The 24,366-nt window shown below is 42.0% G+C and overlaps 2 protein-coding genes across 3 annotated transcripts in view; both read left to right on the top strand.

The window, feature by feature from the left end:
- The window catches only part of Mpzl2 (myelin protein zero-like 2), an 11,832-nt gene extending 424 nt beyond the window's left edge, over window positions 1-11,408 (top strand). The window contains exons 2-6 of the mRNA XM_013009842.1: window positions 54-220; window positions 346-556; window positions 3,328-3,475; window positions 8,391-8,466; window positions 10,967-11,408. Of these exons, the coding sequence (XP_012865296.1) occupies window positions 54-220; window positions 346-556; window positions 3,328-3,475; window positions 8,391-8,454 (590 nt within the window). The 3' untranslated portion in view covers window positions 8,455-8,466; window positions 10,967-11,408. The remainder of the gene's footprint in view (window positions 1-53; window positions 221-345; window positions 557-3,327; window positions 3,476-8,390; window positions 8,467-10,966) is intronic.
- A 2,138-nt stretch (window positions 11,409-13,546) lies between these two features.
- The window catches only part of Mpzl3 (myelin protein zero-like 3), a 16,637-nt gene continuing 5,817 nt past the window's right edge, over window positions 13,547-24,366 (top strand). Inside the window, exons 1-3 of one of the 2 annotated variants that reach the window (XR_001174757.1) lie at window positions 13,547-13,799; window positions 19,430-19,596; window positions 23,340-23,549. Coding sequence is in view for 1 of the 2 variants with exons in the window: in XM_013009600.1 (XP_012865054.1) it covers window positions 13,727-13,799; window positions 19,430-19,600; window positions 23,340-23,549 (454 nt within the window). In the remaining variant the exon portion in view is untranslated. Of the gene's footprint in view, window positions 13,800-19,429; window positions 19,601-23,339; window positions 23,550-24,366 lie in introns of both variants that reach the window. The other variant, XM_013009600.1, reaches the window with a different exon arrangement.

Raw genomic sequence — 24,366 nt, 5'->3', positions numbered from 1 at the left:
CCCGGCGGGACGAGGCCAGGCCAGGCCGGTACCCGCTGCTCTCCTCGCCCCAGCGCTGTGGTCCGCGGCGGCGGTGGAGATCTACACGTCCGGGGCGCTGGAGGCGGTCAACGGCACCGACCTGCGGCTCAAGTGCACCTTCTCCAGCTTCGCGCCGGTGGGCGACGCGCTGACCGTGACGTGGAACTTCCGGCCTCGGGATGGGGGCCCCGAGCAGTTCGTAAGTCGATAACTTGGGGTGTTTCGGGGGAGACCCGCGCGGAGCTCGGAGAAGACGGGGCTAGTGAGAAGGGGGCCGGCGGCCCCGTCCGTCCCCGCGCCCAGCGCCTCCTCCCTTCTCCCTAGGTATTCTACTACCACTTGGATCCCTTCACACCCAAGAACGGGCGGTTCAAGGACCGGGTGGTCTGGGTCGGGAACCCCGAGCGGTATGACGCCTCCATTATGCTGTGGAAGCTGCAGTTTGATGACAATGGCACCTACACCTGCCAGGTGAAGAACCCACCCGATGTGGATGGGCTGGTGGGGACCATCCGGCTCAGTGTTGTGCAGACGGGTAGGTCACGCCGGGGGAGCGGGGCGGGGGAGCGGTGTGGGCCGGGCGGGAGCTGGGGGCCCGCAGGGGCCGCGGCCCGGGTGTCCGCGAGGCTGGAGCCGGCTGGCGCTTGGGAGCTGCCCTGCAGAGGCGGGCGGAGGGGCCTGGCAGGAGAAGAGCAAGGCTTTGTTGGGAGAGAGAAGGGATCTGGGGGATTCTGTGACAGAAACAGCCTGGAGCTCCTCCGAGACGGAGAGGAAGCAGCTCTGATAAACGACTAACAATTGGCCTGTTCATTCCCTGTCTACCTGCTCTGGGCAGGCAGGGTCTGACGTGCTTGGCCAGTACTATCTCATTTAACCCGATTCGCTGTTGATCACGTTGTTTTCCATTTTTACCAACAATATACGTGAACTGTTTTTTGGTTTTGCTTTTTAATAAGAACTTCAGAAATGGATATTGTCGTCTCTGTCTTACAAAGGAGGAATCTCAAGCTTCAAGAAAGTTTGAAAGTTAATAATGCCAAAACAGGACCTGGTCTTGGACTTGTAATCCTCCTGTTGCAGCCTCCCAAGTGGGTGGCGCGTAACCCTTACACACCACTCCAAAAGTTGGAGCCTGTCAAGTGCCATGGCCTCCTCCTTTCATTCATAGTACCGTTTGAAACAATCTCTCAAGTCCCTATCAATAGAAAGCAGTGCAATCTGGAGAACTGGTTGAAATTCTGGAAGTAATGTACTTTCGACCTCAGTTTCTTTTTTTTTTTTCGGTCATGTGGCTTGAACTCAGGGCACTGTCCCTGAGCTCTTCAGCTCAAGGCTAGTGCCCTACCATTGAACCACAGCACCATGTCTAGTTTTCTGGTGGTTTATTTAAGAGTCTCAGGGACTTTCCTGCCCTGTCTGGCTTTAAATCATGATCCTCAGAACTCAGCCTCTTGAGTATCTAGGATCACAGGTGTGAGCCACCAGTGCCCAGCTCAACCTAAATTTCTTTTGACCAACGGGTTAGACAAGAAATGAATAGTTCTTAAACATATTGGAATTACTACTTCTTAAGAATCAAATGAAGGGCTGGGAAGGTGGCTCAGTGGTAGAGCACTTGCCTTGCATGCTCCAGGCCCTGGGTTTGATTCCTCAGCACCACATTAGAAAAAAGCCGGAAGTGGCTAGTACTCTACCACTTGAGCTGAAGAGCTGAGGGACAGCGCCCAGGCCCAGAGTTCAGACCCCACGACTGGACCCCCCCCCAAAAAAAAAGAGTCTCAAGAATCAAATGAAAATAATCTATTGAGTATCTATGGCCCTGTTTCCCACCCACAAAAAATGGAGGTATACCAATGAGACATGGGAGTATGTAGGTTCATAGTTCATCTCAATTCTCTATCCTCCTCTCCTTTTTTGAGATAGGAGTCTGGCTTTGTAGCTGAGGCTGACATTGAACATGTGATCCACCTGCCTCTCCTTCCCAAGTGCTGTCTTTATGAGTGTACACACCTGTCTTCTTTCCATCCTTCTTGGGGGAGATTCTAGGCTGGAAACTCCTAGGCTTGACATTCTCAAATATCTTTTCTGGCTCTGTTTATTGGTTTATTTTTTTGTTGGTCATGGGGCCTGAACTCTGGGCCTGGGCGCTGTCCCTCAGTTCTTCAGCTCAGGGCTAGCACCCTACCACTTGAGCCACAGTGCCACTTCCAGCCTTTTCTGCTTATGTGGTGCTAAGAAATTGAACTCAGGGCCTCATGCATGCAAGGCAAGTGCTCTACTACTGAGCCACCTTCCCAGCCCTCTGAGCGTTTATTGAAGAGCAAATCAGAAATCAAATGAAAGGACAGAAGCAGGTGTTATAGACTTGAGTCTAGTTAGGGACCCTTCTTCCCTCTGGGTTCCTTGCTTACTTGTTTCCTAGACTGTAGTTACTGATTTACTTATCTTCCTAAGGAACAAGAACTCCTTGAAAATAATTTTTGTTTTGGCTTTCCTTGGCTATTACAGTGTCTGGAAAATAGCAGGCCCTTAATAAATCTGAGTAAATGACTGACTGACTGATAGAGATGGCACCTAAGGGAGAAATGGCTGGGCACTAGGTCTGATTCAGTTAGTAGTACCATTGCCCTCCTAGGCAGTCATCGGACTCACTGGTTCTCTAAGCTTTAGTGTCATCTTGGTCACCTGAAAGACATGCTGAAGCATAGGCTGCTGGCCCCATTTGTAATCCAGTAGAGCTGGGCCTGAGATTTTTCATTTCAGAGTTTTCAAGTGCTACTATTGCTGATACCCCTAGGATTATGCTTTAAGATCCACTGCAGCAGTTCTGTGGGGCTGTCTGTTATAGTTTAACAGGGTAACATGATATTTTATACATAGAGGCAGGAAAAAGGAAGGTTCCATTGAATGATGTATGCTATTTGCCTTCAGATTTCATCAGTTCTTTTGTGTGTGTGTGTGTGTGTGTGTGTGTGTGTGTGTAGACGTACACGCATGTGCATGTGTGCACATGCATGCATGCCATGCCAGTCCTTGGCCTCAAACTCAGTGCCTGGATGCTGTTCTTGAGTTTCCTTTGCTTAAGGCTGGTGGTCTACCACTTGAGCTACAGCTCCACTTCTGGCTTTTTTGTTGGAGATGAGAGTCTCACAGACTTTCCTGCCCAGGCTGGCTTTAAAAAATGATCCTGAGATCTCAGCTTCCTGAGTAGCTAGGATTACAGACATAAACAACCAGTGCCTGACCGTCATAGTTCTTTATGGAATCTTGAGTTGATCACCTGATCTCTTTTTTCCCCCCTTATAGTGGCCTTCTCTGAGATCTATTTCCTGGCTCTGGCCATTGGCTGTGCCTGTGCGCTGATGATCATCATAGTAATCCTGGTCGTCCTCTTCCAGCACTTTCGGAAAAAGCGACGGGCTGAGAGAGCTCATAGAGTGATGGAGATAAAATCGTAAGGCTGGGCGCTGATGGGAAAGTCTTTAACACTTTCTTATGGTGACTCTTGGTATTGTGTGATGGGGCCACATTGTTGAACATGTTTTTCCCTTTGAGTAAAGCCTGTGTGAAAGAATGCTAATTCACAGGACAGATTAATTAAGGAGTAAAGAGTAACTCTGCAAAAGGTTTTTTAATTTTGCAAAAGATTTCAATGTATACTTTCTTTACAATATGGGATTTGGTGCTATAAAATTTGCTTTTTAAGTTTTTCTAAAATGTCCCTTGCTTTTAAAGTGAAATATACATTTCTAAAGACAGGACTAGGAAGTCAGCAGGGTGGCTAAGTATTAGTGATCTGCTAAGCCGACAGCCAATTGAGAAATGCTCAAAAAGCATTTCTAAATTGAGATAAACTCAAATACTACAAAATTTGCAGTTGTGTAACAACCATTTAATGTTAACCTTTAACCTGCTCACTTTTCTAAAATCCCTACCGTTCCAAGAAACTGCATTCCTTTCAGCTATTACTCCCTATTCTCCTCTCTCACCAGCCCCAGACCCGCTTATCTATGGGAGCTTGCCTGTCCTGGACATTTCCTGTTACTAGAATCATAAAATATGTAGCCTATTATATTTAACTTTTTTCATTTAATATTTTTAACATTCATTAATGTGTATATTAGTACTTCAACAATACTTTTTTGTGTGTTTGTGTGCCAGTCCTGGGGCTTGAACTCAGGGCTTGGGTGCTGTCCTTATGCTTCTTTTGGTCAAGGCTAGTTTTACCACTTAAGCCAAAGCTCCACTTGTAGCTTTTTTTTTTTTTTTTTTGGGTCTGGTCGTGGGGCCTGAACTCTGGGTCTGAGCACTCTCCCTCAGCTCTTCAGCTCAAGGCTAGCACTCTACCACTTGAGCCACAGCGCCACTTCCGGCTTTTTTCTTTTTGCTAATGTGGTGCTGAAGAATCGAACCCAGGGCCTCATGCATGCAAGGCAAGTGCTCTACCACTGAGCCACCTTCCCAGCCCACTTCTAGCTTTTTATTCTTTATTGGAGAGGAGTCTCATAGACTTCCCTGCCTGGGCTTGCTTAGAATTGTCATCCTCAGATCTCAGCCTCCTGAGTAGCTAGGATTACAGATGTGAGCCACCAGCATCTGGCTCATTAATACTTAATGGCTGCATAATCTTCCATATTACATATTATTTATCTATTTGTCAACTGATGGGCATTTAGGGTTTATTCCCTCTTCTCTTTGGTATATAACTAATGCTGCTATCAACAGACACCTGCAAGTTTTTGTGTAGACCAGTTTTCAACTCTTTTGAGTCTTATGGTAATTGTCTCATTTTTTGGAGGAATAATAGCCAGACTGTTTCCCCAAACAGTTATATTTTACATCCCTGTCAGCAATGTATGGGAATTCTAACTTCTCCATACCCTCACTAAACCTGGTTATTGTCTTAAAACATTTTTTTTTTAAAATTAAAGCCATCTAGTGGACATGAAGTAGTATCTGACGTTTTAATCTGCATTTTCATAATGATGGATAATGCTGAGCTTCCTGTTTGTGGCTCTCTGTACAGCTTACCCGCAGAACTATTCAGAGCCTGCTTGCCTTATAACTGGGTTGGTTAATGTGTTTTTATTGTTTAGTTGAGTTTTTTTATGTATTTTCAATACCAATCCCTTATCAAATATATGATTTATAATTGGTTTTCCCATTCTGCTTTTTACTTCTTTTGTTCAATGTCCTTTAAGGCACAAGTCTTATGTTTTGTTTAAGTCCAACTTAATCTGTTTCTTTTGTTGCTGGCTCTTTTGTGCCTAATCCAATATCATGAATGTTATACATTTTCTTCTAAGAGATATATAGTTTTAGTTCTTAAAGTCAGGGCTTTGATCCATTTTGAATTTAAAAATACAATTCTATTGTTATTATTAAGGTGTACAGAGCGGTTACAGTTTCATAAGTCAAATAGTGAATACACTGCTTTTTGGATGTTAGCTCTCCTTTTGCTTCCCCCCAATTTCTCCCTCCCATCCCTGCCTTGAATTAGATTTGTCTGTTGTTGAGGTAAGAGTTCCAATTCTTTCTTAAATGGAAAGATTCTGGGTATATAGCTGTGCTGGCACCATTTGTTTCTTTTCCTCAGTAAATATTTACTGAAATAAATTTAATCAATTTAAAGAGTTTAAGAAACCAACCTCCTAAAGGAGGATACTCCTAGAAGGGGAACACAAAGGTGCAGTACCTCTGATCATATAAAACAATATTTATTGAAATGAACCCCAGGAAATAGAAACAAGGACAAGTTCCTTATGTGCACATTTATTTACTACTATTTACACTAATGCATCAAAATCTCCATTTATTAAAGCTCAAATACTTGACAACCAGAAAATGTCAGTCATCTTTTCTACTCATTACCCAACACCTAAATCAGTATGGTTTACATGTCTTCAAATAACGACTTCACCTCTCCTAGACTTTAGAAAACAAATTATTGACATTGAAGTAGGAAGAGATATCCACAGGACCAAATAAAAAACAAAAAACTTGGGGCTGGGAAGGTGGCTCAGTGGTAGAGCACTTGCCTTGCATGCTCGAGGCCCTGGGTTCGATTCCTCAGCACCACATAAGAAAAAAGCCGGAGTGGTAGAGTGCTAACCTTGAGCTGAAGAGCTGAGGGACAGCACCCAGGCCCAGAGTTCAGGCCCCACGACCGGACCCAAAAAACAAAAAAAACTTGTGGATGGGGACAGGAGAGAGCGAGGGAAGGGAAGGGGTGACATGGTCCAAAAAGAAGTGTACTCTCTACTTGACTTATAAATGTAGCCCCTCTGTATATCATCTTCATAATAACAATAAAAATTTTCAAAAAAGAAAGGAAAAAAAAAAACCTCAAAAAGCTAGAAAACCAAATCACAGGACACGCAAGATCTTCAAAATTCTTGGCATATAAAATCAGTGTCTTGTAGCATCCAGGAGCTTTGACAATAGGTTATATTTAATTATCAAGTGATTGACACCTGTCACTTACTAGGACTCTTTTTTTTTTTTGTCGGTCGTGGGGCTTGAACTCTGGGCCTGGGCGCTGTCCCTCAGCTCTTCAGCTCAAGGCGAGCGCTCTACCACTTGAGCTACAGTGCCACTTCCGGTTTTCTGGTGGTTTATTGGAGATAGGAGTCTCACGGTCTCCCCTGCCTGGGCTGGCTTTGAACCGCGATCCTCAGATCTCAGCCTCCTTAGTAGCTAGGATTACAAGCGTGAGCCACCAGCGCCCGGCTTACTAGGACTCTTTGCCATTATTAGCCCCTAATCTTGCATTTTCTGAAGGGTCCCTATCATTAGTCAAGCAGAAGCTGCAGGTACATTGGAATGGCCTTTCTTTAGTTGGAGAAAATCTCCAGTTTGCCAGCTTTCGACTCCTCTGCCTTAAGGTCAATCCATCTCTGTTGCTCTGGGCCAGCATTTCTGGCCTGCTGAGGGGTGCAAGGTCAGGGAGCTTGTTGCTGAGCACAAAGCTGTGATATACCGCCGCCATGCTTTATGAGAATTCTGAGAGAGGATGGTGAGGGTGGTGGACCACCACACATGGAGTTGTCCTTGTGGGCCATCTGAGAGGGCACCTGGGTGGAGTTTCCAGAAGCACTATGATGGGGTCCTCTAGAAGCTCTTGAATTTGTGAATATCTGTTTTTAAGGACATATCTCAAGTGGGCCAGATTTTTTTCCTGCTCCAGTAACACTCTCTGGATCCCAGCTTTAGGAAAGGCAGCATCTGCCGGCTGTAAGAGCCTTTCTTTCCTGATGCTGAGGGCTGGGCTTGAGGAGACAGGAGGCTGGTGCACGGGTGCAGAGTCAACCTCTGAAGGTCTGTTATTAAAGATGTTGAGGATTCTGGAAGAAGAGGAGTGGGCTCTGGTCCACTTGGGGAATTCTCTTCCTCATCCACCAGAACAGATTCTGGGGTCAGGCTTTGGTTAAGGGTGTCTGAGAGGCCCACTGGCAGCGGAGAAGTTGCTCCTGAGAAGGCCAGGAAAATTTGCAGTCTTGAAAAAGCCAAAGATTCAGAAAATGTCATGAGTCTAAAGTCTGAGCTCCTGTTTCTCCTCTTTAAGCTACCCAGAAGTCAGCCTGTTGTTTTTCTTTTCTTTTTGTCTTGTTTGTTTATTTATCTGTCTTTGGGAAGTTGGGGCGGGACACAGAAATGGAGGGACAAAGGGTGAACAAATGCAGCAGTGGTACTCACTAGACAGTATGTTGAAAATGAACTATACAGCTTGTGAGTGGGGACAGGAGGGAAAACTGGGAGAAAGTGAGGGAAGGGTGACATTGTCCAAAAGAAATGTACACATTACCTGACTTGTGTAACTTAACGCTTCTGTATATCACTTTTACGAAAACAATTTTAAAAAAATTAGAGGAAAAAAACAAAAAAAGAAACCCATCTCTGAATCCTAGTTTGAATAGAATATAAACAATAAGAAGTCTTCTAGTCAACACAAAACATATTCTGAACAAGAGTAGGAATGAGAGGCAAAATAACCAATGTTGAAGTAAAGTGTGTCCTATAAATTTCTAGACTTCCAAAATCAGATCTCAGACATTCTGAAAAGAATCTTAAGTTCGGATGGCCAAGACAGGTCAAGGAGTGTTAACTGGTTATGGGGCATGAGTAGTTGTTTCGCTCCTAGGTTTGTGTAATTCTTCCCAAGATATGGGGAAAAAACACATTACCTGATATTTCTATAGGATTTCCCCGTTTTTCTTTCTTGGTCGGTTGTGGGTCTTAAACTTGGGGCCTGGGTGCTGTCCTTGCAGTCTTGTTCAAGGCTAGCACTCAATCACTTTGAGCCACAGCACCACTTCCCCCACTTTGTTTCTTGTCTATTCACTTGACATTTGGGTTCTGTTTTGTTACAGAAAAGAAGAAGAAAAGCTCAACCAAGAAAACAAGGTCTCTGTGTTTTTAGAAGATACAGACTAACATTCCTAGATGGTAAGCTTCACTAAGGGGTTGATTCCTTTCCTCCACTTTTTGACCTATCTGGGCCATCTCCAGATTAACTTATGTGGCTATGAGTTGTTTCCTAAATGAAGTTAGAGGCAGTGGCCAGGGTATCTTATTAATAAAATGATGACATCTTCCTTTGCTGTACTTTCTCCAAGAATTAATAAACTAGACTTTGCCACTAAAGCTGAGATAATTCTCAAGGTTTTAGAAGCTTTGGGGTTATATATACTAACACCAATAAAATTCTTTAAAAAATATAATTTTATTATTAATAATAAACTTTTAATGTGTCAGTCATTTTTTAGGGAGCAGTATTAGATTTGAACTCAGGGCCTTGAACTTGCTAGACACTCTACCACTTGAACAACATCCTTAGCTCTTTTGGCAGTAGTTTTTTTTTCAGATAAGGCGTTTATGGGCTTGCTTATGTGAAGACTATCCTTTTTAGGGGTCCTACACACTGCAGTGACAGACATGAACCACTGAACCCAGCTTTTCATTGGCTGAAATGGGGGAATCTTAAGAACTTTTTTTTCCTAGGCTGGCCTCAAAACTGTAGCTTTCTACTATAGGCCACCTGAGTAGCTAGGATTATAAGTGTGAGCAAATCGTAGCTACTATGACCAGCTAAAAAAATTTTTTTACATGAAGAGATTACTGTTTTTCAATACTGCAACCTAGTCATGACACTGAGAGAGCAAAATAATAAGATACCCATAGCATTTTGACAAAAGAACTTTTGTACTATTTGGAATTCATTTCAATTCCTCATTTAGCTATTATACTGTAAATCTAGTTCACTTATGATAAAGCTGTCTTTCTAGTTTTCTGGTTTATCATGCTTAAATGGAAAGATACAGTATTTTTCCTATGCTCAGAATTTCTCCCATTCTCTGAAGTCTAATACATTTGATCTCTAGATGTAAATACAAACGACTTTATGACACAAGAATATTTTTGCTAAAAAAAAGGAATATTTTTGCTATTAATAACTTTAATCTGTAAAATCTCATTCTAATTGAGAGGACTTATTAGTTGACAGTCACATTTTATAGGCTAAAGCTACAATTTTATTTGTAAAACCTAATATAAAGTGACTATTTTATAAAAATAGAAAACCAAATTTGGATTTCTTACCGAAGATAATTGTCTTTTAAAAGTCAAGCAGACTTGGATCAAATGAAAATAAAGCTTTTGTAGCAAAAAAAAAAAAAAAAAGTCAAGCAGAGGTGCTGGGAAGGTGGCTCAGTGGTAGAGTGCTTGCCTTGCATGCCAGAGGCCCTGGGTTCGATTCCTCAGCACCACATAAGCAAAAAGAAAAAAGCTAAAGTGGTGCTGTGGCTCACGTGGTAGAGTGCTAGCCTTGAGCTGAAGAGCTGAGGGACAGTGCCTAGGCCCAGAGTTCAGGCCCTACAACCGGACACCCCCCCAAAAAAAATAAAAATAAAAATCAAGCAGAATCTCTTAACAAGTCAGATTAAAAGTTGGGTGTATGGCTTAAGTTAGTTGTTTAACACTTACCTAGTAAACACCAGCTTCTGAAAAGAAAAAGAAATAAGCTATCAGATTTAAAAAAAAAAAGATAATATTAAATGCACTTTGATCCCTGAATGGATGGACATAAGTTAGAATAAAGTAAATGTAAAAAAATCTGGATGGGCAATTAAGAAACTTTTAAATATGGAAATACTGAATATGGATAACCCTAGGGAATTATTTTTCATTACATAGGAAAATGTCTCTATTTTAAAAAAGCACAGTGGAAGGCTGGGCATGGAGAAACATGCCTGTAATTCTAGCATGTGGGAGGCTGAGGACCAATGCAAGTTTAAGGCTAGCATGGCCTATATAGTGAATGTGAGGTGAGTCTAGGCTATATACAGGAACCCCTATTCAAAGAAACTAAACAAACAACAGCAACATAAAAGCACCATGAAATTGTAAGGACCAGTAATTTGCTTAAAAACGTTTGCAGAAACAATCCTTAAAAATTAGGTGATAGAAGAATTCCAAATATTGTCTTTTCTCCTTTTCTGAATCTTTGATTTTTATTTACTTGGGAGAAGGAGGGGCAGGCATGGAATGTGAACAGGTGACTGAACTGTGGATCATTCCAGTGTCCTTCCTAGATCCCCAGAGGCTATAAAATAAAGGGCACTGATCTGGGAACCATGTGACAAGGATTTTTTGTGTGTGTGTATGAAAATACTGTACAGAGGGGTTACAATTACATGGGCAAGATAATGAGTACATTTTTTTATCAAGCATTGTAGCCTCCTCCTTTGTTTCCCCTTCCCATCCCTTCCCATGACAAGGATGTTTTTTATTAAAAACTAAAACAGGAGAATAAGTTTAAGAATATTTTCCTTAGGCAATGGAGAATAGATTTAATAATAGAATAGATTTAAGCATATAATCCATAATGCCAAGTATCCTTATGTAGTCTTCCCAAATATATAATCCATTTAAAACTTTTATATTTCAGGAAGCTGAAGAATTCCAAGAACAAGGATCCTAACATTCCTTGCAGTTAATACTGCCTGAAGTTAATGGAAATTTTCATTTGGCTTTTCCAGTTATGGCCTGTCTTCCTACAATTTCTGCAGTGTATACCCACCTGATAAGCAATGTCCCCCTGCAGGCAGCACAGGGCTCTTGAACAAACACAAGACTCACACAGACTCATTAGGAACATTTTATTTAATTTCAGAATGTGAATAGTTTTTCAAATGTTTTGTGTTAGTTTGTAAACTAAGAAGCTACATTTTTTGCCTTTAAACACTCCTGGAGTATGACTTTGTGCGCACACATACTAGCATCAAAAGGGGATAAAAGCCACTTATCTGCAGTTTCCTTTTACATACTGGTTTCTTTACAGCAGCATTCTTGCTACTAAAGTTAGAATTTGTTATCCTTCCTTCTCATATTTCAGTCTCTTGGTTTTGATTGACAGTAAATCCAAAATTTAAACCATTAATTTTGATTTTTATGGCTTTCCTAAGTATTCAATATATCTTGTTTTATTGGGTTTCTTTCAGTATTCCAGGTAGAAAGTTTTTTAGTTTTTATTGTGTGATTGTCATCAATGAATCCAAGGTTTACAACTGGTTGATGTAACACAAAAGGTTATGTCAATGATTACTGGCAAATGTTATCTCAGGATGAATCACTCATCACATTTTTCTATATTGTGAAAAACACAATGTAAATTTACAATCTACAATGTAGGTCTTTCACAAGCAGTGACTGTGTAGCTTAATATGTCCCTCCCATGTATTGAATCTGTACCAAAACAGTGAACTTTGTGCTCATTGCAGACTGGAATGAATAAGCAGCTTACTAGGAGTGTGAACCAGTATGCTGTAACACAAAAAAACTTAAGGCTGGTGAAAAAAGACCAGCCCCAAATGGTTGAGTTTTGTCTAGCATTACACAAACATCTGAAACTGGAAGAGATTACTTTTTTTTTCTTTTACTTAAAATGTCTTTTGTTTGAAATTTAGTTGCTTAAAAGAGTAAAAATTTTATATTGAGCAAAGAAACTGCTAAAATACTGTAACGAATAAAACTTCTTTTGCCCATAAATTTGTAGAAATAGTAAACTTTATAAGTGGGCTTTGGAGAAACATGTGCTTTTTGAAAAAGAGTCTATTTACCTGATGCCATTCCAAATTTAAGCGTAGCAGCATTTGTTCAAAGGATAGAAAAGTTGAAAAGTCTCATCTGTACAGCCTGATATTTTGTTTGCATTGACTGGGTTGCATATGGATTTCCTTTTACCAAACCTCAGCATCCTTTATATCAATATATTTTCAAATAGATTGTTTGAGGATGTTAGAACTTGATTTTTTCCAATATTATTTTTTAAAATTTGGTATAATTTACATATGTACCATGATTCTGAGATCCATTCCATACCTGACTCCTGCTTTTATACAGCCTAAAAAGGTGAACTTTCACTGCTTGGTTTTGAGGCTAAAAATTGGATCTGGAGTCTGTATTACCTTTAATCCACGTTTTTATACTTTTCTTCATAATTCAACCTATGTAAGTAAAACTGGGTATTTCTTCAAATAGATGACCTGCATGATATTCCATCGGTGTAACAAAGTAGTGAAAAACTCATGGAGACTTTTTCCAGCATTCCTGTAGCTGTTTCTTGGCTAGACTGAAGGGGATAATATGACCTTGTTTAGTGTTTCGTTCGTGAAGGTTACTTTTGAAGGTCACTTTTGTATTGTAACTTATTTTTATGCCTTAAACTGTGTAAATAAAATATTAGTAATAAAGTTATTTGCTTATGTACACATCTGAAATTTTTATATAGCAGATAGCATAAAAACGGGGATATTGTACCTTCAGTAAAACTTTTTTATTAGAGATCACTTGGGAGTAAGTAATGGATTTTTGCTGGATAAATGAAAATATATGGGTTTCCGTAGAATTTTCACATTGCTCTGGCTAGATGGGAACTGAGCTTTATAAGCTATCTAGATGGGGAATATTTTCAGGCTGATGTGGAACTTGAGCCTGTCCTGCTAGAGCCTCCCTCAGTGCTGAGATTAGAGGCATGTACCACCACGCCTGGCGAGTTTGAGGATTCCTGAACGGTACCAACGATTGTATCTGCTATTCTTGCATTACTGTTAAGAGAGGTTAACTACTTTCAAGTCTAGTAAAGGGCTGGCAGTTGAAAAAATGTAAAACTGCAACACAAACCCCACTACCTTTACATCTTAATACGTGCTGTAAGGACTTGAACCATCATCACTGTCAACAGTAATTTAGTAAACACCTAATTCTGGACACTGTCTTTGCAACATTTAAAAGGAAAGGAACCAAAGAAAGATGAGGCACAAAAACATGTATTAGGCCTAATACAGATTGATCTGTTGACTGATCCAGTATGTACTGAGATCTCTATGAACTCTACATTTATGGGGCTTTTGAGGGTTCAATTAAATGATCTGGAGGTATAAAATCCTGCAAGAGTCAGGATCAAAATTAGCATACCACTACAGATAAAAGCACAAGCTTCCCCAGAGTCTGTGACCTCCTTCAGTGTTAAGCAAAAGCCAGCAGGCAAGTCCTAAGTACGGGCCAGGGAAAGATTTTGGGAAGGAGCCATTTTAGGTGTTCCCTCAGCCTCGCTCCCTGACGTCACTTCCGGCGCCACCAGTGTGCGTGGGGCCCACCTGGGAGCGAGCGGTAAACAAGGTGTGCAGGTACCTGAGGAGCAGCCGGGATGCCGCCGAGCGGAGCCGCTGGAGGCCGGGGCTGCGCCTTCTCTGCCCTCATGGGCGTCCTACTCCTCCGGGGTGAGTGCGCTCGCGGGCCGCCCCACTTCCGGTCGGGGGGGTCCGGAAGATGGTCGCTCTTCCGGTTCCGGGTGTGTGTGGGGGGGGGGGGTCCGCGGAAAGCCCCCGCTCGGCTTCTGGGAAGGAAGAGTGGACGGAAGACGGGAAGGAAGGACGGAAGGAAGCAGCGGGAGGGCGGAGGGAGGGAGAGCGGACGCAGGGCAGACGGAAGGAAGGGTGCTCGCCGCGAGCCGAGCGGAGTCGGCGTCTTCCCCGAGCGCCTGGGCGGCCGGGCCGCGGGTGGCTCGGCCCGGAATTGTAGTCGGGGCCCGGCGGGGTCCGGCCGGACGCCCGACCCTGGGTGGCCGCCGTGGGTTTGCTCGGGCGTTCGTTGTCTTATTTCCCTTGTGTTGCTAGGTTTTGTCGCCGTAGGGCCGACCTCCAGCCCGACCCTGCTTAGGAAGAGGAGAAAGGCAGGCCTAGTCAGCCGGCCTCCGTCCCGCGGTGTGTGGGCATCGTGAGGCAGCCGTGAAGTTCACACGAGCGCACAGGACCCGTGTGGTTCACGAAAAGCAACCCCCTTTGGCATTCACCCTTTTTTAAGATACAAAAAAAGGATTTTTTAAATTGACCCTTTAGTGCCACAGGTACAGAGCTGACGGTTTGATGCTGTAAAAATTGGGCATGTTTGCTTTCATGCCATTTTCAGATGGCATAAGTTTCAATCCGATCACCTTCGGTTTAGGGTGCAATTATTTCCTGGATTGTGTGTGCGTGTTCTTAGGAAATCGGTGGTATGGGTAACATTAAATTGTTTAACTTCATAAAATTTCCCTGTAAGTGACGGGGATTTCTGAAAGGAGCGAGCGGAGAATCCCTGTGCAAAGCTAGCCTAGCCAGGAAAGTCTGCGAGTCTCATCTTCAATTAGCCACCAGAAAATCAGGAGTGGAGCTGTCCCCCAAACCGGTAGAACGCTAGCCTTGAGCACAAAAGCTCAGGGACAGTGTGCAGGCCCTCGAGTTCAAGCCCTACAGCCGACAAAAATAAATAAATAAAATTCAGGTGTTCTCAACAGGTAAGGCTAGGAAGTTTTTATTTATCTGGTGACTAATATGCTGTCAGCACACTCCCTGATTCCACCCAGCTGCCTGTGTCATAAGTGTCCAGTTTTTCAGCTAAATTCTTTTGCAATCCAGTTTTCAGGCCCAGCCTACTGTCGTTTCATATAACCCCCCTCTCACAGACACTGAAAATAAAAGTTCAATTATTGTCCCAGAAAAAAATTCCAGAGCTTATAGATGTTTTCTTCTCAGTCTGTCTGTATGTGTAAACTGAGGTAAATATTGCTCTGCTGTCAATCTATCCTCCCCGTCTTGGGGGAACAGTAATTACTAAAAATATAGCAACCATCATAATAAAATTGCATTTTATAATTACTTTTGTGATGCTGGGGATCAAATCCAGAACCTTACACATGCTGGCAAACTTGCTACCGCTGAGATATATCTCTAGCATGAGTTTTTCTTTTTTTTTCGGGGGGGGGGGGGGCACGGGTCTGATCCTGGGGCCTGAACTCTGGGCCTGGGCGCTGTCCCTCAGCTCTTCAGCTCAAGGCTAGCGCTCTACCACTTGAGCTACAGCGCCACTTCTGTCTTTTTTTTTTTTTTTTTGCTTATGTGGTGCTCAGGAACCAATCCAGGGCCTCATGCATGCAAGGCAAGCGCTCTACCACTGAGCCACCTTCCCAGCCCTGATGAGTTTTTCTTAAAGTCATTTCATGTTGAAGAACTCCTGACAATGCCAGCACTGGTGGCTCACGCCTGCAATGCTAGCTACTCAGGAGGCTGACATCTGAAGATTGCAGTTCAAAGCCAGTCCAGGCAAGAAAGTGTGAGACTCTTTTCTCCAATAAACCACTAGAAAATGAAGTGACACTGTGGCTCAGGTGATAGAGAACTGGCCTTGAGCTGAAGGGCTGACAGACAGCGCCCAGGCCCTGAGTTCAAGCCCCACAACTGGCCAAAAAAAAAAAAAAAAGCCAGCAGATTAAATAATTAAAACATTAAATGTTAATTTTGTGATCTTGTACTTGTTGAATATATATTCTTCAAAAAATAACAGGTTTAGTGATATAAATTACATGCTGGACAATTGACTCATTTGGATGTACAATTCAAATCCTATACTTATTTCCACCTCTGAGCCCTGGGAACCACCAATTTGCTTTATATTATTTACTTACTATTCTGGGCATTTAACATATAGGAAACCATTACAATGTGCTCTTTTATGACTGGCACATTTCATTTAGCATGTTTCCAGCATTTCTTCTATGTATGTGTGTATGTTTTATCTTTTGAATCTGTTAGGCAATAAACTTTGGCTTCACAGCAGTGTTTATTTGCTTCCCTTTTCAAAAATAGAGCCTCACTTATTAGCTTATTTAAATCTATAACACTGGTCCTCCTGTGTGAATTGCAGAAGTATGTAGAAATGATACACCAGAGATTCCATCAAATCTGACACCTTTTACTTTTTTCATGTGTGTAGCTAATGTGTATTTGTGTGTATGTGTGTGTAGCAGCTGCTCAGTTTTGTGAAACATGCAAAAGGAGCATGGACAATTAAAAAATAAATGAATAAGACATAGTAAAGCTTTGTTTACATAAATGTGTTGAAAATCTTTTTAGCTGTTTATCAGGTGAGCTGGGAGTAGAGTGTGCTGCCATTTACCTTTAGTTTGTTTTCCTCTCATGAAAGCCATTTGCTTCCATTTGGCTCATGGGCCATAAGACTGCTGACTTTTACCCTTACCCTAAACCAGCTGTTCTTTTACATTATCCCTTAGTTATCTTGAAGATTAAAAAAAAAGTGATGTTTCTTGCCACACCTGGTACTTTCCTGGCTTTTCCTCTCTATGTGAATGTCATTAGCAAGTCAGAAACCTGGGAATCATTCTTGACATCTTGCTTTCCCTAATGTAACTTTCAGTGCAATTGTGTGATTTTTTTTTTTCCTCCTTCAAAAGTATACAAAGCTCAATTTAGAAAGTGGTTACCAAGCTGAGCCTTTCTGGATGGACGTAGTGGAAAGATAGAAACATAGGGAATTTAAGAGTGTTAAAAAATAGGGGTGGGTTATAGCTTAGTGGGAGAATCCTTGCCATGCATATAGGGTTCAATATTCAACACTGCCAAACAGAGACCAATGAATAAAACCACCCAAAAGTGTTGAAAATACTGTAAAGGTCATAGGGAGTGGGTGTGAGACTAATAAGTACTTTTGCTTTTTCTGTACTAGAATTTGTGGTAATGCACCACTACTTTGAGGCTCTCTGCCTGCTCCCTTGGCTCTGGATTTTTGTCCTGGAGGCATTTCATTTCATGCCTTTGTAAACTGAACCTGTAGCATTTGTGCTTCAGTATTGTTACAGATTAACTGTCAGAGGAACATTAAAGAAAGGATGATCAATTTCATCAGGGAATCTGGGAAGGCATCCCCAAAATGACTGGTATTTGACTGCATTTCAAAGGTGTGTGATACTGGAGGTGTGATAAGGTGGGAAACAACTCAGGCAGGACATTTGGGAAATGACTGAATGTTCCAGGCTTGGTGAAAGGGATGAGATGGATAGGTGGTAGAGTGAGAAGTTTGAGGCCAGATTGCTGCACTTTGAATTTTATTTAATTGGCCAATAGGGAATTATTGAAGGGTTTTGGATATGTATAGTATTTATTTTAATAATGAGAACTAGTATTAAAATATTCTAGGTGCCATGTTAAATATGTACTACTGATTTTTTTTTTTTTGGTTGGTCATGGGGCTTGAACTCTGGGCCTGTGCGCTGTCCCTTAGCTCTTCAGCTCAAGGCTAGTGCTCTACCACTTGAGCTACAGTGCCACTTCTGGTTTTCTGGTGGTTTATTGGAGATAAGAGTTTCATGGATTTTCCTGCCCAGGCTGGCTTTGAGTGGAGATCCTCAGATCTCAGCTTCCTGAGTAGCTAGGATTATAGGCGTGAGCCACCGGCGCCTGGCTGGAGGGGGCAAGTTCTTAACTGAAGTTCTTATTAGTGAACTCAGTCTTGGTCTTTTAGAAGGAATGTGCCCAGACTAGATTGTCTAGAGAAGAGTGAGAAAAATGATTTAAGGTAGACAATGGTAAGTACAGTCTGTAAAATTAATGACTCAGAACTGTGGTAGGAAAGGTTGGAAGAGCAAATGATGGTAGTGATGATGATGATGATGTGCACATTGGTTTTTTTGGTAGGCTTCCCAGTGTTGTACTTACCATTTAATCCTCACACCAACCTTCTGGGGTAAGCATTATATTCTCATAAAGATGAGAGGTTGAAGAATTGACTTGTTAAGGCTGCAGAGCCAGTAAGTAATAGGGAGGGCTGGGATTTGAACCTGGGCCCACTGGCTTTGTTGTTTGTATGCTCAATCACTACACCATCCTGCCTCTACCAGAGGGAGGAGTGTTTTTTGTTTTTCCAGAACAGGATGTGGTTTTGCTATTTTCTGAAATCTTGATGTTCTGTTTGCTTTTGGTGACCAGAAGAATGGTTACTTACTGAGGTGGATAAGGAAGTAGAAAATACAAATTGCTAGCAACTTAAAATTTTGAAATATGACTCCTGGTTGAAAACAAATATCTATTAACTGTTTTCTGAAAGCAGAAGGGATTGTTCAGGAAAAAAATGTCAACTTTTGGGGACAATGAAGTTTTGGACATGAATGGTTTGTAAAGACCATTCTCTGGAGGGTTGAAAATGATAATCAGATTTTTACAATGTAGAGAACATTCAATTTTTTGTTCTTTTCCTCTCTAGTTTACTTTTTTTTTTTTGGTCGGTCATGGGGGTTGAACTCTGGGCTTGGGCGCTGTCCCTGCTCTCTTCAGCTCAAGGCGGCATGCTCTACCACGTTGAGGCCACAGTGCCACTTCCAATTTTCTAGTGGTTTTTATTGGAGATAAGAGTCTCACGGATTTTCCTCCCAAGCTGGCTTTGAACTGTGATCTTCAGATCTCAGCCTCCAAGCAGCTAGGATTACAGGCATGAGCCACCAGCGCCCGGCTCTAGTTTACTTTTAATTGATGTGTGGTTCATTAACCACCTTTAAGAAAGGGAGAAAAATAGATAAACCTTAGACCAGTTTTTTAAAATTCTGTAATTTATGTGTTCTCTTTTTACTTTGCTGGCGCTCTATGCTGCGGCCCCGTTGTACTTGGGCTCAGTTGCTTAGACCTGCAAATGCTGCCATATTCCTGGAGCATGTGGGAGTCTGGAGAGAGGTGAAAGTAAGCAATGGGCATTGTTGGCATTAGGCCTCTGTGGGCAGCCTGCTTCTTTGTACTTCATGTAGCTACAAGCCTGTGCCTGAAAAAGTGCTGGTATGACCAGATTTTCAGTTTTTACCGCATGTTCAGTCTGTGATTTAAGATGGCAAAGTGATAAAAGCGCTACCCTAGATTGCTGCCAGTATCAGCCCCTTGTTCCTTGTGGGCTTGCCTGAGAGGAGATTGATAGCCCTGGCTTTTTGGTGAAGGCTCTAAACATGATAACCAGCATGTCTATATTCTTTACCCAGACCTGCATGTCTCCCTGGAATCAACACATTTTAAGTGTTTGGGCTTGCTTTGATTAGGTATGCATACTGTGCTTTCCTTGGAGATTAGTGCAGATGCCCACATCCGAGGTTATGTTGGAGAAAAGGTCAAGTTGAGATGCACCTTCAAGTCATCTTCAGACGTCACTGACAAACTGACCATAGACTGGACATACCGCCCTCCCAGCAGCAGTCGCACAGAATCTGTAAGTAACTGCAGGGTATTTCCATGAGTCCTCTGTTTTGGTTTTGGTTTTGTTTTGCCAGTGCTGGGCTTGAACTCAGGGCCTGGGAACTGTCCCTGAGCTTCTTTTGCTTAAGGCAAGCGCTCTGCCGCTTGAGCCACAGCACCACGTCCAGCTTTTTCTGTGTATGTGCTACTGAGTAATCAAACTCAGGGCTTCATGCATGCTAGGCAAGCACTCTACCACTAAGCTACATCCCCAGCCCCGTCCTCTGGTTCTATAGTTTGGGAATACTTGTATTGCAAGTAATACAGATGAGCTTCTACAGAAGAATATGAGCTTCTTCCCTGTGTGACATTCATTTGACCACTCAGGGCCTTTTTTATTCTTCCCTATAAGAATCTGACATATTGCCAGGAGCTGGCTGCTCATGCCTATAATCCTTGCTGAGATCTGAGCATCCTGGTTTGAATCAGGCAGGAAAGTCTGTGAGACTCTTATCCATCGTTAGCCATCAGAAAGTAAGAAGTGGAACTGTGGCTCAAAGTGGTAGAGTGCTAGCATTGAAAAGAAAAGCTTAGGGATAGAGCCCAAGCCCCGAGTTCAAACCCTATCACCAACTAACTAAATAGCTAACTAACTAAATAAATAAATAAATATTTTTTCATATAACCTGCAGGAAAAAAATTGTCAAAAGCATAAAGGAAGTGTGGTTTATTTTTGTTTCCCCCTTGTTGTTTCCTTTTGCATGGTGTTACAGATTCATCTTCAGATCTGATGTACTAAAAAGGGTATCTCTAATACTGTTGGCTAGAAAAACTTCTATAGGCACCAATCACAGACATTCTTTTTCTTTTCTTTTTGGTCAATTGTGAGGCTCTGTCTCTTAACTTTTCTACTCAAGACTAGGGCTGTACCACTTTGAGCCACAAGCCCCAATTCCAGTTTTTGGTGGTTAATTTGGAGATGAGTCTCATGGACTTTCCTGCCTGAGCTGGCTTTGAACATTGATCCTCAGATCTCAGCCTCCTGAGTAAGCTAGGTTTACAGGCATGAGCCACCAGAGCCCACCTCATCCTTTCTCTTAAAAGTGCTCATAATCTGTCATTGAAAGTTGTCTCAGTGGGTGTATCTGTTTGTATTATCTATGCTCGGCAGATTTACCTTGGCTGCTTCTCCCAGCATGTAAACATCTGCAGTGATTTATACAGCTGCCTTTGAAGGAAATGGGAGTACTTTGTGTTGGTTACAGATGTTAGTACAGATAATCTTGCAGTGTCAGAAACAATATACTTTAGTCACATATAAAACACATTTATGGTTTAAATGTTAGTGTTTGTTGAATTGAAGGTTACAATGCTACATGAAAAAAAAAAAAGAACAAGACCTTTGCTGTGTGCCAGTGGCTCATGCTTGTAAATCCTAGCTACTCAGGAGGCTGAGATCTGAGGATCCTGAGTTGAAGCCAGCCCGGGCAGGAAAGCTCATGAAACTTACCCCCAATTAACTACCAAAAAATAAAGCCACAAGTGGAGGTGTGGTTGTGGCCAGAGTGCTGGCCTTGAGCACAGAAGCTCAAGAACAGAGTCCAGGCCCTAAGTTCAAGCCCCAGAACTAGTACCAAAAAGCAGAACAAAAGAAAACCAAAAACAACCCTTTTTCCTTATGACTCCAACAGTATTTTCCCTAGTTCAGGACAGATGCCATCCAAGAATGTGAATGTCAAAGCCATATGTAAGATTGAAATTTTGAAAGTAGTCAATTAATTTATTTTCTTTTCCTTTTCTGGAAAAAAAATCTCTTTCACTTTAGTGTCTGACCTTTCAATTCTGTTTTAGGGGCCATTAAATTGGTGCAAGGTAGGTGACTGTAGTGAAGGGTGTGAGGCTGTAGTTATGTTTCCTATTTTTGCAGATTTAAAATAGTTTGCTTTATTCTGAGTAGTTAGGAAACTATGGCTGACCTTATTTAGCTGTGTTTCCTTAGCCAAAAGTAGGACAGAACAAACACTGGGGAGCTTTTTAGGTTACAAATCCTACATACAACCTGGTGCTACTGGTTCCTGTAATCTTAGCTACTCAGCTACTCAGCAGGCTGAGATCCAGGGGATAGTGAGTAGTGGCAAGTGAGACACCAAAACTGCTAGACTTAAGAACAACCAGCCACCTATAATCCTAGCTACTTAATATTCAGGATTGTGGTTCAAAACCAGCGCAGGCAAGAAAGTCCATGAGACTAGTGCCTCCAATAAAACTACCAAAAAAGGTGGAAGTGGAGTATGGCTCAAGTGGTAGAGTGCTAGCCTTGAACAAAAGAAGCTCAGGGACAGTGCCCAGGCCTTCAAACCCCAGGATTGGCACCAAAAATAAAAATAACTAGCAGAAAGCCAGACTGGAGGAATGGCTCAAATGGTAGAATGCCAGTCAAGCAAGGAAGCCAAGGAAGCAAGCTGAGCAAGAGTGAGGCTTTGTGCCTACACACTAAGTTCAAACTCATAGGAGCAGGGGATGTATTCTCTCTCTCTCTCTCTCTGTCACACACACATACGCACACACACACGCACATGCACACACACACACACACACACACACACACACACACACACTTTGCATGTAAATAGTAGTTCTCTAATAATACTGAGCTCTGAGCCTGGTCTGAAAATCAGCAAACTCACCAGAAAGGCTCTTTAAAGTCATAACGTAAGGTTCCAGTTACCTGGTTAGTCAGGATTCTAGCAAATAAATCAATTGTAAGGGTGTGAATATCAACAATTTAACATGGAATTTATGGGCTAAATTAATCTAGGAGATGAGTAGTATGCCTTTTGTCAATTATGAGTTTCCAACCTTTTAAATTCTTTTATCCTAATGCTGCTAATCAACAAATAGGCCTCATCACACATACTATTTCTTAATATCATTATTTAGTACTAGAATGTAAACTCCATGAGAGTAGGGCCTAAGCCTGTGTGGCTCCTAAATATCCTTTTGCTCAACACAGTACCTAAAACATAGTAGGTGTGCACTAAATATTTGTTGAGTGAATGCATGAGATAATTAACCAGTCAGTGATTCAGCATCTTTTCTGTAAAATAGTTCTTCAAATTGGGCAATTCAGTGGCTAGAAATGTTGGTTTCATAAGAGAGAATGTACCAAGTAAACAGAGAGAAGCCTTGGATCTTGCATAATAAAGAAAAATTGTGTTTTTTTTTGGCTATGGGGCTTGAACTCTGGGCTTGCTTGGGCACTGTCCCTCAGCTCTTCAGCTCAAGGCAAGTGCTCTACTGCTTGAGCCATAGTGCCACTTCCGGTTTTCTAGTGGTTTATTGGAGATACGAGTCTCATGGACTTTCCTGCCCAGGCTGGCTTTGAACCGTGATCCTCAGATCTCAACCTCCTGAGTAGCTAGGATGACAGGCATGAGCCACCGGCGCTCAGCTAAATTGTGTTATTTTGTAGCTACCTGCCTGGTACATCTCCAGGTACATTTAGGTGTTTTTGTTGATGAAGGGTGAAGCAGCATTGTTCTAATTTGACATACAGTCATTGAGTATTAACTGGCAGGATAGATAACTTGAGGGGGGCTAGATTATATTTTTCCCTTCTAATGATTTTGAGAATAAACAAAAATTTCCCCTTTGTCACATACCAGTTGTGTACCTATCAACCCTCAGCACAGTTGTTTATTACTTTAGACCTGCTTAGGTTTATGTTGCATTATATTTTCTAAAGTAACTTTTCCTCTCTTGGTGTTACAAAATTAGATTTTCACTATCAGTCTTTCCAGTACCCAACCACAGCAGGCACTTTTCGGGATCGGATCTCCTGGGCTGGAAACGTATACAAAGGGGATGCATCCATAAGCATAAGCAACCCTACGCTGAAGGACAATGGGACATTCAGCTGTGCTGTGAAGAATCTCCCAGATGTGCACCATGACATCCCCCTGACGGAACTAACAATCACAGAAAGGGGTAAGCCCATTGCCACTAGGCTAGGCTGCTTCTGTGCTGACTGCCCTGGCGCTGCCTGGAGGGCTCCTTGGTAAAGCCATTTGAGTTTGTGCCCTAGTTGAGTCATTGGATCTTTGTGTCAAATGATTTTTTTTTCTGACATGCTGATAGTCTCTTGAAGGATAAAGTTTGAAAACTAAATGTTATCTTCAAATAGTGTCATCATTTCTTTCTCCCTTATCCCCTTTTCATTTTAATTTCAGTTGACCAAAGGTCTCTGAAATAGATGTCATTCCACTTTTCCTAATAAATGCATCCTCTCACTTATGAGAGTTTTCTTGTCTATGGCTTGAAAGGTTGTTCCCTCTGATGCTGAGAGGTAGTATACTTCTTTTATGCTGTGTAAAACAGGTAGAAAGGAAGTTGGAAATGATTTTGTTGTTATTATTTTTTGTGTTTCTTCCTGGTAACCATTAAGTGGTCATTTTAGCTCGTAATTGAATTTGAACCAAAGACTTAGAGGTATATTATGAATCATTTCTTTCCTTCCTCCCTTCCAAACCCTTCCTTCCTCCCTTCTTTCCTTCTTTCTTTTCATCTTTCTTCTCTTTCTTCTTTTTCTATATTTTCTTTCCTCTCTTCCTCCCTCTTTCCTCCTCTTTTTTCTTCTATCTTTCTTGATCATTTTTTCTTTTTTTTAATATTTTTTTATTTTTTATTGTAAAGATACTATACAGAGGGTTACAGTTACATGAGTGAGGTAATGAGTACACTTCCTATTGAGCATTGTTACCCCCTCCATTGTTTTCCCCCTACTATCCCTTCCCTCCCTACCTTC

This window comes from Dipodomys ordii, unplaced genomic scaffold (genome assembly GCF_000151885.1).
Source record: "Dipodomys ordii isolate 6190 unplaced genomic scaffold, Dord_2.0 Scaffold10, whole genome shotgun sequence".
NCBI lineage: Eukaryota > Metazoa > Chordata > Mammalia > Rodentia > Heteromyidae > Dipodomys > Dipodomys ordii.
Note: the sequence above shows the minus strand (reverse complement) of the source record. Positions and strands in the feature narration are given on the sequence as shown.